This window comes from Chiloscyllium plagiosum, chromosome 33 (genome assembly GCF_004010195.1).
Source record: "Chiloscyllium plagiosum isolate BGI_BamShark_2017 chromosome 33, ASM401019v2, whole genome shotgun sequence".
Taxonomy (NCBI): Eukaryota; Metazoa; Chordata; class Chondrichthyes; order Orectolobiformes; family Hemiscylliidae; genus Chiloscyllium; species Chiloscyllium plagiosum.
The window spans coordinates 39272349-39286589 of NC_057742.1; the positions used below are offsets into that span (position 1 = coordinate 39272349).

The 14241-nt window shown below is 40.8% G+C and overlaps 1 protein-coding gene across 4 annotated transcripts in view; it reads right to left on the reverse strand.

Moving 5' to 3' along the window:
• The window catches only part of LOC122540028 (corticotropin-releasing factor receptor 1-like), a 345294-nt gene that overhangs the window by 127175 nt on the left and 203878 nt on the right, over window positions 1–14241 (reverse strand). For all 4 annotated transcript variants that reach the window (XM_043675338.1, XM_043675340.1, XM_043675337.1 and 1 more), the window contains one exon: window positions 7620–7726. In XM_043675338.1, coding sequence (XP_043531273.1) covers window positions 7620–7726 — 107 coding nt within the window. The remainder of the gene's footprint in view (window positions 1–7619; window positions 7727–14241) is intronic.

Sequence of the window (14241 nt, forward strand, 5' to 3'; positions counted from 1 at the left end):
GATATGATGCAGAGTTGGGCTGAGGAGTGGCAGATGGAGTTCAACCCTGTCAAGTGTGAGATTGTTCATTTTGGAAGGACAAATAAGAATGCGGAATACAGGGTTAACGGTAGGGTTCTTAGTAAGGTGGAGGAGCAGAGGGATCTTGGGGTCTATGTTCATAGATCTTTGAAAGTTGCCACTCAGGTGGATAGAGCTTGTAAGAAGGCCTATGGTGTATTAGTGTTCATTAGCAGAGGGATTGAATTCAAGAGTCGGGAGGTGATGTAGCAGCTGTACAGGACCTTGGTAAGGCCACATTTGGAGTACTCTGTGCAGTTCTGGTCGCCTCACTTTAGGAAAGATGTGGTAGCTTTGGAGCGGGTGCAGAGGAGATTTACCAAGATATTGCCTGGAATGGAGAATAGATTTAGGACTTAGCATTCTCCGAATAAAATTATAATTTGTAGGAGCCAGTGTTGAACTGTGATGGACAAAGTTAAAAATCAGACAAAACCAGGTTATAGCACAACAGATTTATTTTGAAGCACTAGCTTTTGAAGTGCTGCTTCTTCATCAGCTGGAGACACCATGATCTGACCTTGTGGCAGGCTGATACAAAATGTCACGTGAGATCTGTGGTGAGCTGTTAAGATCGACAGAGAACTGGCTTAATCATAGAAGACAGAGAATAATGGGAGACTGGTTTTCAGATTGGATATTGTGACCAGCTCTGCAGGAATCAATACTGGCACCCCTGTTGTTTGTAATATATGTAAATGATTTGGAGAAGAATGGTCTGATTAATAAATTTGCAATGACAAATCGGTGGAGCTGCAGATAAGATTAGGATACAGTATGGAAACAGGCCCAACAATTTCACACTAACCCTTTGAAGAGTAACCCACTCAGACCCATTCCTCCAATCCTAAATTTACCCCTGACTAACGCACCTAACACTATGGGTGATTTTTCATGGCCAGTTCACCTGTCCTGCACATGTTTGGATTGTGGGAGGAAATCGGAGCACTGGGAAGAACGGGCAAACTCCACACAGACTGTCAGCCCAGGCAGGAGTTGAACCTGAGTCCCTGGCACTGTGAGGCAGCAGTGTTAACCACTAAGCCACCATGCCACCCATAAGTATAATTGCCAGAGGATGCAGAAACATATAGATAGACTGGAGACATGGATAAAGTTTAATCTGGACCTAGAACAAAGAACACTACAGTGCAGTACAGGCCCTTCGTCCTTCGATGTTTCACTGACCTATTAAACCAATCTGAAGCCCATTTAACCTACACTATTCCATTATCATCCGTTTGTTTATCCAAGGACCATTTAAATCCCTTAAATTTTCCAATTCTCCTATTGTTGCAGGCAGGATGTTCCATGTCCTTACTTCACTCTGAGTAAAGAACCTACCACTGACATCTGTCCTAGATCTATATCTATCACCCCTCAATTTAAAGCTGTGTCCTCTTGTGCTAGTTATCATCATCAAAGGAAAAAGGCTCTCACTGTCCACCCTATCTAATCCACTGATCATCTTGTACGTCTCTATTAAGTCACAACTCAACCTTCATCTCTCTAACGAAAACAGGCTCAAGTTGCTCACCCTCTTCTCATCAGACCTTTTCTCCACACCAGACAACATCCTGTCAAATCCCCTCTGCACCTTTTCCAAAGTTTCCATATCTTTCCTATAATGCGGCAACCAGAACTGTACGCAATACTCCAAGTGCAGCCGCACCAGGTTTTATACAAGTGCAACAACATGGCTCCGAAACTCGATCCCTCTATCAATAAAAGCTAACACACCATACATCTTTTTAGCAATCCTATCAACCTGGGTGGCAACTTTCAAGGATCTATGTACATGGACACCGAGTTCTCTCTGCTCATCTACATTACCAAGAATCTTACCATTAGCCCAGTACTCTGCATACCTGTTACTCCTTCCAAAGTGAATCACCTCACACTTGCTGTACTGCTCTATCTATGTTCTATGTTCTACCAGTGGCCCCAACACTGACCCCGAAACTCCCTTCAACTACTACTCTGTCTCCTGTTGCTCAACTAGTTCTTTATCCACTTAGCTAGAACACCCTGCACACCATGTAACTTAATTTTCTTCATTAGTTTACCATTGGGAACCTTATCAAATGCCTTACTAAAGTCCATGTATATGACATCAACAGTCCTTCCTTCATCTATCAACTTGGTCACTTCCTTGAAGAACTCTATTAAGTTGGTAAGGCATGATCTCTCCCACACAAAACCATGTTGTCTATCATTGATAAGCCCATTCTTTTCTCAATATAAATAGATCCTTCTCCAGCCTTCTCACAGTACCTTCCCACCACTGACATCAGACTCACTGGTCTGTAGTTACCCGGAATATCCCTACTACCCTCAAACATTCCTCATATCCTTTTCATTTCTGGTAACATTCTTGTAAACCTCCTCTGAACAGGCTCCAGGGCCAGTATATCGTTCAAATCTGCACACGATACTCCAAATGTGGTCTGACCAATTGTCACAGGCCTCCAGTCTGAAAAACAACCCTGCACAAGTCTTTGACTTCTAACTTCTAGCCAGTTCTGTATCCAAATGGCTAGTTCTCCCTCTATTCTTTGTGATCTAACCTTGTTAACCAATCCACCATGAGGAACCTTGTTGAGCGCCTCATTAAAGATCATGTTCACCACTCTGCCCTCATCAATTCTAATTATTACTTCTTTAAAACCTCAGACAAGTTACTGAGCTTGAAACAGCTTTGCATTTGCACGGACAGCTGTGGACCATTAAACTTTGTTTCCTGTTACTCAGCCAATGTAAGATCCAATTCAACGCATTATGCTTTATCCAAAGGGGCTTTTACTTTTTTGACCAGTCTGCAATGTGGGACCTTACCTTACTAAAATCCATGTAGACAACACCCACTGCATTACCCTCATCAATCCTCCTTGTCAATTCCTCAAAGAATTCAATCAAATTTGTAAGGCATGAACTTCCCTTAATAAAGCCATGCTGATTATGCCTGACCTGTTCGTGTCTTCTTAAGTGACAATTTATCCAATCTCTCAGGAATGATTCTAACAATTTTCCCACCACTGAGTAAGACTCACTGGGCTACAGAGGTTCTGAGGAAAGGTCACTCGACCTGAAACATTTACTCTGATTTCTCTCCACCTGCTCAGCTTTTCCAGCAAGTTCTATTTTTGTTACTGGCCTATAATTGTTTGGCATTTCCTTTGTACACATAGCAGAACCATATTTACATTCCTCCAGCCCTCAGGTACCTCATCTGTGTCTAGTGAAGTTTGCAAAATAATCCTGAGAGCAGCTGATATTTCCTTCCTGATCACCTTCAACATCGTAAGGAATGACCCATCTGGCTCTGGCCACTTGTCCACTTTCAAAGATTTCAATTCTTTTAAACCTTCCTCTTTCATCATGATTCTGTTGTCCCAAATTTCACACTGTTCCTATATCCAAATCATCCCTTTCCTTTGTGAATATGGAAACAAAATCTTTCCTAAATTATTCCCAAATCCTTTTCATCTTCACACAAATTTCTTCAGTTCTGATAGGTCCCATTTATTCCTTAACTACGCTTTTACTCTTTGTATACTGGTAAAACATTTGGGTTTTTTCATTCTCTTGTTTGCTAAAGCAATCTAATAATGCTCTCTCTTTGATTTCCTTATTTATTTTTTAACTTGATCTCTGTACTTTCTATATTCCTCTTGGCTATCTGCAGCATTGAGTATAAACTTTCTCATTCTGTTTAATATTTGAATTATTGGAGACACCATGGGGATCTATATTAGATAACTTACAGTATGGAAACAGGCCCTTCGGCCCAACAAGTCCATACTGACCCTCCGAAGAGCAACCCACCCAGACCCATTCCCCTACATTTACTCCTTCACCTAACACTATCAGCAATTTAGTATGGCCAATTCACCTAACCTGCACATTTTTGGACTGTCTCGATGGGAAGTGGACTTGTCTGCTTTGTGCCTTAAGGATCTCCCTTTTCAGTGCCTCCCATTGGTTTATCCTTTAGGCATCCTGTGCAGTCCACCACAGACTTTTTAGTTTAAAAAAAAATGTCTTCCACCAGTTTAAAACTTTTACTCCTGATTTATCTCTGTCTTTTACCATAATAGTATTCCATTTAATCGAATTGTGGTCACTATGCCTGTCTACTGTCACTTAATCCACTTGCCCATCTTTATTTCCCAAAACTAAATCCAGGATCATATCTCCTCTCATTGGGCTTGTCACATATTGGTTTTAACAAAAAAATCCTACATTCTATGATGAGCTGGTGCAGTTCTCTTTCAAGAAAAGATTAAAAGAAGACATGTTCAATAAAGATATATCATATTATAAAAAAGACAAGACATGCTAGAGCTGTTCAAAATCTCAAGGAATCTAGATTGAATAAGTGAGAGAAACTCTTCCATTCATAGACAATAGAAAACCAAAGGGTATCAATTTAAGCTGAATGATAAAGGATCCAGACTGTGGCAGGGGAATGGGAACCAAATGAGGAGGTTAGTGGACAGTAAGAGGCAGTAACTGAAGCCTGTAAGGAACTAGATAATGAAGTCAGCGTGACTAAGGGGAAGAGTAGGCAGGACGCAGATGATGAACGCAAACGGACAGGTAGTCTGAGATGCATTTGCTTTGATGCAAGAAGTGGAGTAGGTAAGGCAGATGAACTTAGGGCTTTGATTAGTACCTGGCAGTATGATGTTATTGCCATTACTGAGACTTGGTTGAGGGAAGGACATGATTGGCAACTAAATATCACAGCATATCGATGCTTCAGGCAAGATAGAGAGGGAGATAAAAGGGATGGAGAAGTTGCATTACTGGTCAGGGAAGATAGCACAGCTGTGATGAAGGAGGGCACTATGGAGGACTCGAGCAATGAGGCAATATAGGCAGAGCTCAGAAATGGGAAGTGTCTGGTAAAAATGTTGGGGCTGTACGACAGACTTCCCAACAGTGAGTGAGAGGTAGAGGTACAAATATGTAAACAGATTATGGAAAGATGTAGAAGCAACAGGGTGGTGGTGATGGGAGATTTTAATTTTCTCAACATTGATTGGGATTCACTTAGTATTAGAGGTTTAGATGGAGCAGAATTTGCAAGGAGCATCCAGGACAGTTTTACAGAGCAGTATGGAAATAGTCCAACTCAGGAAGGGGCCATACTGGACCTGGTGTTATGGAATGAGCCCCGTCAAGTGGGTGAAGTTTCAACAGGGAATAGTGACCACAATTCCGTAAATTTTAGAATGCTCATGGACATAGATGAGAGTAGTCCTAAAGGAAGAGTGCTAAATTAGGGGAAGGCCAACTATAACAAAATTCGATAGGAGCTAGGGTATGTGGATCGGGAGCAGCTGTTTAAAGGTAAATCCACATTTGATATATGGGAGGCTTTCAAGAGGCAAATTAGACATGTTTATGTGAAAATGGCAAGATTATGGAACCATGGGGGATAGGTAAAATTGTGAGACTAACTAAGAGGAAAAAGGAAGCCTACATAAGTTCAAGACGACTGAAAACAGATGAAGCTTTGAAAGAATATCAGGAAATTAGGACCAATCTGACATGAGGAATTAAGAGGGCTAAAAGGGATCATGAAAATTTTTTAGCAAACAGATTTAAGGAAAATCCCAGAGCCTTTTATTCATATATATAAGGAGAAAGAGGGTGATTAGAGAAAAGGTTGGACCACTCAAGATCAAAGGAGGAAAGTTACATGTAGAATCAGAGAAAATGGGTGAGACTCTTAATAAGTATTTTGAATTGGTATTCACCAAGAAGTACATGATGGTGTTGAGGTTAGGGATAGATGCTTGATTAATCTAAGTTGAGTCAGCATAAGAAGGAAGGAAGTGCTGGGTATTCCAAAAGGCATTAAGGTGGACAAGTCCCCAGGTCCAGATGGGTTCTATCCCAGGTTATTGAGGGAAGTGTGAGAGGGAATAGCTGGTACCTGAGCAGATATCTTTGCAGCTTTGGAGGACTGGAGAATTGTTAATGTTGCCCCCTTGTTTAAGAATGGTAACAAGGATAATCCAGGTAATTATAAACAGATGAGCCTGATGTCAGTGGTTGGGAAGCTGTTGGAGAAGGTATTGAGGAATAGGATCTATTTACATTTGGAAGAAAATGGGCTTATCATTGATAAACAACCTGGTTTTGTGCATGGAAGGTCATGTCTTACCAACTTAATAGAATTCTTTGAGAAAGTGACAAAGTTGATTAATGAGGGAAGGGTTGTAGATGTCACATATATGGACTTCAGTAAGGCATTTGGTAAGGTTCCCCATGGTCGGTTAATGGAGAAAGTGAATGCACGTGGGGTCCAGGGTGTACTAGCTAGATGGATAGAGAACTGGCTGGGCAGCAGGAGACAGAGAGTAGGAGTGGAAGGGAGTTTCTCAAAATGAAGAACTGTGACTAGTGGTGTTCCATAAGGATCTGTGTTGGGACCATTGTTGTTTGTGATATACATAAATGATCTGATAGTGATCTGATAGCAGATAGTGAAGGGGACTGTCAGAGAATGCAGAAGAGTATAGATAGATTGGAGAGTTGGGCAGAGAAATGGCAGATGGAGTTCAATCCAGGCAAATGCGAATTGATGTATTTTAGAAGATCCAATTCAAGAGTATACTATATGGTAAATGGAAAAGTCCTGGAGAATATTGATGTACAGAGAGATCTGTGTGTTCAGGACCATTGTACACTGAAGATAGCAATGCAGTTTGATAAAGTGGTCAAGAAGGTATACAGTATGCTTTCCTTCATCGGATGGGGTATTGAGTACAAGAGTTGGCAGGTCAAGTTACAGTTGTATTGGACTTTGGTTTGATCACATTTGGAATACTGCGTACAGTTCAGATCATCACATTACCAATAGGATGTGGATGTTGTGGAAAGGGTGCGGAGGAGGTTCACCAGGATGTTGTCTGGTATGTAGGGTGCTAGCTATGAAGAGAAGTTGAGTAGATTAGGGTTATTTTCATTAGAAAGACGAAGGTTGAGGTGGGACCTGACTGAGGTCTACAAAATCATGAGAGTTTAAAGTGAGAGGAGAAAGGTTTAAGGGAGATATACGTGGGAAGTTCTTTATGCAGAGGGTGTTGGGTGCCTGGAACGTGTTGCTAGTGGAGGTGGTAGAAGCAGGTGTAATAGCTTCATTTAAGATGTATCTAGCCAGATACATGAATGGGCAGGGAGCAAAGGGATACAGATCTTTAGGAAATAAGCAACAGGTTAAGATGGAGGACCTGGATCAGCGCATGTGTGGAGGGCCAAAACATCTGTTCCCGTGCTGTAATTTTCTTTGTTTTTAACCAATGGTGAAAATGTATTTCATGTAGCAAGTAGTTGAGATCTGGAATGCATTACCTGAGAATGTGGTGGAGGCAGGACTAATCGCAGCTTTACATAAGAAATTTGGATAAGCACTCAATACAATTGTTATTGAGTGGGATAAAAATGCAACAACTAACTTTCTATTGTCAAGAGTTGTCATAAACAGAATAGACCAAATGGCCTCTCTCTGTGCTGTAACAGTCCTATGATTCTATTAATTCACTTACCTCAGTCGCATGAATAGCATGAAGGCAATGATGAGGGCAGCTAAGGAGAGGCAATGTCCCAGATAATTAATAACCACTGCCAGTTTGTAGTGTATCTGGTGTTTCCTCTGAAAGAGAAGGGAATATCAAAGTGAGGACAGCTTGTCAACTTACATTCTATTTTTAGCAAATGTGTCCTGTCCAGCAGGTTAAAGCATTTCAATACTATGGCTTACTTTATACATTGTCAATGTCATGACTTTTCAAGCTGTATGAAATTTAAATAGTTCACAGCAGGAGAGATGTTTCAAAACTTACTATTGCTAAAAAAAATGAGATGAAAGGCTTCCTGCGCTGGTTTACTGATGCAGTGCACCACTAATCCCAAGTGGCAATTATATATCAATGTCTGAGGTGGTTCAGTGAAGGACTTGGACTATTTCATCTTCCCTCAGATCGGCCACACACTGTAAATGCTGAAACTTTTAACCAAAGACCGAAAATGCTGGAAAAACCGAGGACGTCTGCTAGCATCCGTGGGAAAATTAAGAAAAGTTGGAAACGTATTTGATTTTGAACAAGTTAAATGGGTAGGGGAGTATGAGCCAAAAAATAATGGAAGATCTATGACAAGTTGGAAGGTAAGAAATTCTACAGAGCGTGTGTGGACCTCAGATGTTAATTCCATTTCTCTGTCTTTCAGACCTGCTGAGTGTTTCCAGGGTTTTCTGCTTTTAAGTGAGAAAAGGATCCTAACTGAAAACAAACCAACGATTGAGAAAACTTAACAAAGAGTCAGACAGTAAAGCTCATCTTTGTCCCTGCAACAATCACAGATTGCCACATTACATAATCTTTCTGCTTCTCATTTTCTTTCTTCTCTCCCTCTATTTTCTTGTTTTATGTGACTTTTTTCTGATTCTCACTTATGTTTTTTGTATTTCTCTCCTTTATTCCCCATTCTCTTACCCTCCCTCTCTTTCTAGCTCTGTCTTATTTTACTCAGTTTCTACTCTTTTTTAAAAATCTTTCTCATTTGACTCATTATTTTCCTTTCTATTTCAGTCATCATCAATTTTTCAAAGTCACTCTGGTCAATCAGCCTGCAACTATCCTGTCTTTGATACATCTGGGAAGGCTTCTTTCAAAACGACTGTGGACCCCATTTCTACAAGTTAGTTACCAACTTACATTTCGTACTAGAAACAATTCAGGCAAGGTGCAAGAGCTTTGAGTAGATAATAACCTCATTGGAAGGAAGTAAGGAGTACTTCCAATGAATGTTTGGTCCAACCACAATAAGGATCAGAGAGCCAGCATAATTCAGAGCCATGAAAGTTCATCCCATGTTCTCTACATTGTGTGAATATTTCATCCTGAATGAGACACCCTTGGGGATAAGAGACAATTCATGTCTCACAAGCAAGCAAAGGCTTTAAGAGGCATTTTTTTTCGTCCTGGGTTTTGTTTTGAAGAGACGTTTTAAGTCAGAGGTGCCGAGCTGTCTATTGGAATCTCATAAAGTAAATAGCTTGTAAGGCCTTTTTTTAAAAAACCTTTAAAACAATAGAAGCAGCTTGAATGGGTATGGTCAAGCTCCCACAGAATCATGACTTTCAATTTTAGGTTTTCAATCATAGCTTCTGGAAACGTGAAGCTGGATATGGAAGCTATTTTTTCTTGCTTGATTACAGCTAAAAACTGAGGGTTCTCTTCCTGCTGCTGGAATTGTATATGAGACAATCTGTTTTACTGAATTTCCTTTTGGTTATGAGATATTACTATATTGGAACATTTACAATTTATTAGTTATATATTCTATTTTTCTGTTAAAATTTCTAACAGAGATAAGTTATTTGAATTTCTTCTTTGTTTTGTTGTATTTAGTGTATCAATAAAAAGTGTCTGACTTCAAATCTGCTTGGTGATGAATCCAATAATATCTGGAATGCAGATATAAAATAAGAAAAGTTGGGGTCTAGACGGTCCTCTTAATATACTTTAAGGCAGTTTGGTCTGGTCTATAAAAAATTGAGGGCTCTTGTCAGGGTCAAAATCTCTAATTCCAGGTTGGCTTCAGGATTCTTGGACACCAACGCAGTGAGAGGTAAACGTGGACTGATATAATTTGAATGTTAGATTCAGTTGGTTTAAACAGGGTGTGCCTTGTGTAATATGGCTCTTTCAGTTGCTAAGGGTCTCCTGGGTATGGAAGAATTCTCTTTGGGAGTTTTACAGTAAGTGAGCAGGGGAAAGCTTTTGGAATTGGCAAACAAGCTGGAGTTGGGGTTTCCTGTGCCTGCGAGGAAAGGTGGGGAGGGGATAATTGTCGCAATCACTTAACATTTACAGTTGCCAGGAATGCCATTGGAATCATTGGAAATGGTTTATATTCCATTGAAAATAAAACAGCTTTAACAAGAAAAGGAAATGAAGCAGTTTGAATTGAGATTAAAAGCAGAAAGAAGAGGAAAGGACTGCTGCACAAGCACATAGACGGCAGTAAATAGAGGGGTGTGTAGGTTAGTTTAAACATGGATTAAGATAAATGATCGGCACAGCATTGTGGACTGAACAGTATTGTGCTGTAGTGTTCTATGTTCAGTGTTCTATGAAAGGGAGAGAGAGTTTTTAAATTTCATAGGTTGGAATGGAAAACTCAAAGTTAATTTAAAATGGTGGAGATAGAGGTGAAAAGTAGGAATAATGATGAGGACAGTGATGGAGAGCAATCCAATCATAACCAAAGGCCTGTTGGGGGATCTGTTTAAATATGTCCAAGCATTGTCCAAGATCGAAAAGCTTTTCTCATTTCATTTCAGAAATTAAAGGGCTGGTGACTATGTGGGTATTGTTGATGCAAACAAAGCTGGTAGGTAGATGTATCTGGAGAGTATAAAGAAGTGAAAAATGCTGTCTTAAGTACAAATGAGCTCATCCCAGAAGCCAACAGACAACGTTTTAGGAATCTAAGGAGGGAACCTAACCATACATTGAGTTTGGGCGGCACGGTGGCACAGTGGTTAGCACTGCTGCCTCGCAGCGCCAGAGACTCGGGTTCAATTCCCGACTCAGGCGACTGACTGTGTGGAGTTTGCACATTCTCCCCGTGTCTGCGTGGGTTTCCTCCGGGTGCTCCGGTTTCCTCCCACAGTCCAAAGATGTGCAGGTTAGGTGAATTGGCCATACTAAATTGCCTGTAGTGTTAGGTAAGGGGTAAATGTAGGGGTATGGGTGGGTTTCGCTTCGGCGGGTCGGTGTGGACTTGTTGGGCCGAAGGGCCTGTTTCCACACGGTAATCTAATCTAATCTAAACAAAGTAATATTGATAGGTGGATATGGGCATTGAAAATAGATTAAACACATGATGCTCTTAGGAGATATTTATTTTGGAGGAGTTTAAAATTTCACTTTCTGAAGTAATGAGAACTCGTGAAAAAACAGAGTTAAGACTGCAGGATTAGCAGCAGAAATGTCAGATGATTATGAGTTGGTTCATAAATCAGAGTTTCACTTGCAATATCAATTTCAGTCTGTGAGGGATAGAAATTGGGAAAAAATAAAATTCTCAGCTGGTAAGGGAAAAGGAGATCTCATTGAAGATCATCAAATAGTTTACTGCTGAATACAAAGGAAACCCATGACGGAGAAAGACGTAAAAAAACTCAGGTGTTTTCACTGTAATAAAATAGGCCACATGAAGTCACAGTGTTCATGGCTTAGAAAAGCACTGGGAAAACAGATGTGGGAAAACAGGAAAAGCCAGTGGTTTGTGTTGAAGTGATAAAGGAAAGCATGGTGGAAGCTAAAAAGCTGCAAAATATTTACAACTTGATCAGGGATTGATTGATAAGAAAGTACCAGATCCCACTAACAAATTTACTTGACTGTAAAGTTTACTCATGTGTGACAGGAGGAGCAGGTAAAGAAATTAAGATTTTAAGAGACACAGTGAAAATCTGAAACATAAAAACAGGCTGATGAGAATCTGATACCTGAATACAGGCTGAGCTAGTGTGACTAGTTGCAGTCAGGGGCAACCGCCTAACAGGTGCTCTTGGTAACTGAGGTGGCAACAAGATGGCTTCTCGATGCAAGTAACATGACAAAATGGCTTCTAGGCTGCGAACTGATAATTCTGCTAAAGCTGCATAGAAGGCTTTTAGGCTGCTAACTGCTAATTCTGCTAAAGTTGCATAAATGACTAACCAGAGACTGCTGCAAAAAGAGCTTAGCAGACAATGCGCCCTTTAAAGTATAGAATTAACTTGAGCAGATAAGAAAGTACTAACCGCTGACTTTCAGGTGTTGGCGCAGAGGCTCTGTTTGTGAGATAAAAGTGACCTAAGCATTGGAACATAAGTTGGTTTAGAGTAAATATCATTGGACCAATTCACTGTCAATGAAGCAATATCATGTATTCATTAGTAATTGTTTGAATGTAATACTTTAAAAAAAGTATAAAATGTCTTTCTATTAAGCTGTGTGTGCAGCTCCTACGAGGAATACTGGGGTGCTCAAGTTGTGTGTTTCTGGACGTTCTGTATCCAGCCATATGAAGAAGTAAAGAATGAAGTCTTAAAGAACCAGACTGATTGTGAGTGCTTATTGACCGATTGTGGAACCGAGAGACCTCACCGGGGGTCCAGATCTTCAACAGGACCAAGCCAATCTTTAATGGTGAAACATGAGCAGTTTTGTTACTCACAAGGAGTGTTGCCAGGAAAGGTGGTAATATGTGGAATTCATGGTGAGAAGAGCAGTGTTCCAATTTATAAAGTGAGGTTGGAGTGTCCGGTGAAAAGTGGAGAAATGGTGGTGAGATTAACAGAGAAATTCTTGGTTACAGACATTGTGCTTATTCTTGGTGATGATTTAGCTGGATCACAAGTGGGAGTGATCCTATATGGTGGAAAAGCCAGCGGAAAATCAGGCAAGTGAGGTGTTATAGGAAGGATATCCTGGGGTTTTTTCTGACTGTTTTAACAAGGTCACAAAGTCACAGGTAGAAGCAGGAAGAGAAATCAAAGAATAAAGATAAGGAAGTTGAAGTTCAAATACTAGAGACTATTTGATCAAATGGTTGAGAAAAAACAAGAACAGGTAGAGGACAAAGTGGATATTTTTAGTTCAGAGAATTACAATGGAAAGATGAAAAATTAAGGAAGTTGTATCAAAAATCACCCACAGAGGAAGAATCTGAAAGTATACGAGAATGTTCCTACTTTAAAAATGACACTTTGATGAGGAAATGTAGACCATCACATACATATATTCAGGTCAAGAAATGAGCAGAGGTTCATCAAGTTGTGTGTGAAGGTGGGTAACAGAAAGGAGATGATGCAGGTAGCACATGAATTACCAGTAGGAGATAACTTGGAAGCAGTGAAAACTCAAGCCAAATTACAATAGCTCTTTTATTGGCCTGGACTGTAAAGAATTAGCATCCATGAGGCACTGTGGGCCCTCAACAGCAGCAGATTTATACTCTGGCACAATCTGTAACCTCATGGCCCAGCATATCCATCACACAACTATTATCATCAAGCCAGGGGATCAACCATGGATCAATGGAGAATGCAGGAGGGATGCCAGCAGCAGTACTGGACATATCTGAAGATGAGGTGTCACCCTGGTGAAGCAACCAAGCAGGTCTACTTGCATGTCAAACAGCATAAGCAGCAAGCGATAGATGGAGCTAAGCAATCCCACAATCAACAGATCAGATTTAAGCTCTGCAGTCTTGCCACAGCCAGTCATGAATGTTGGTGGATGATCAAACAACTCACTGGAGGAGGAGGCTCCATAAGTATGTTAGAAAGGCCATTGTGGAAAGTAGCCTCAGGGGATTAGATGTAATGGAGACTAGAAGAGGGGCCTGTGCCCGAAACGTCGAATCTCCTGTTCCCTGGATGCTGCCTGACCTGCTGTGCTGTTCCAGCAATAAAGTTTCAACAGACTAGAAGAGTGGAAGGAGGGTATGAAGAAATGCAGTCACGGTAGCTGTAGAAGTCAATGACCTTGTAATACATTGTCATAATATCTTGTAATACATTGTCATAATATCAAGGGGCAGGCTGACTATTATAAAGAAGGAAAGAATCAGAAACTGATTAGGTGAAGACCACAACAAATAGGAGCAGAAACAGTTCATTCAACACATGAAGTCTGCTCTGCCATTCAATGAGATCATGGCTGATCTGAATAATCACCCACGCCCTCCACCTCCTCCAGGACTTCCGTTTCATAGAACATAGAACATAGAAGAACAGGCCCTTTGGCTCTCGATGTTGCGCCGATCCAAGCCCACCTAACCTACACTAGCCCACTATCCTCCATATGCCTATCTAATGCCCGCTTAAAATCCCATAAAGAGGGAGTGTCCACCACTGCTACTGGCAGGGCATTCCATGAACTCACGACTCGCTGAGTAAAGAACCTACCCCTAACATCTGTCCTATACCTACCACCCCTAAATTTAAAGCTATGCCCCCTCGTAATAGCTGACTCCATACGTGGAAAAAGGTTCTCACTGTCAACCCTATCTAAACCCCTAATCATCTTGTACACCTCTATCAAGTCACCCCTAAACCTTCTTTTCTCCAATGAAAACAACCCCAAGTGCCTCAGCCTTTCCTCACAC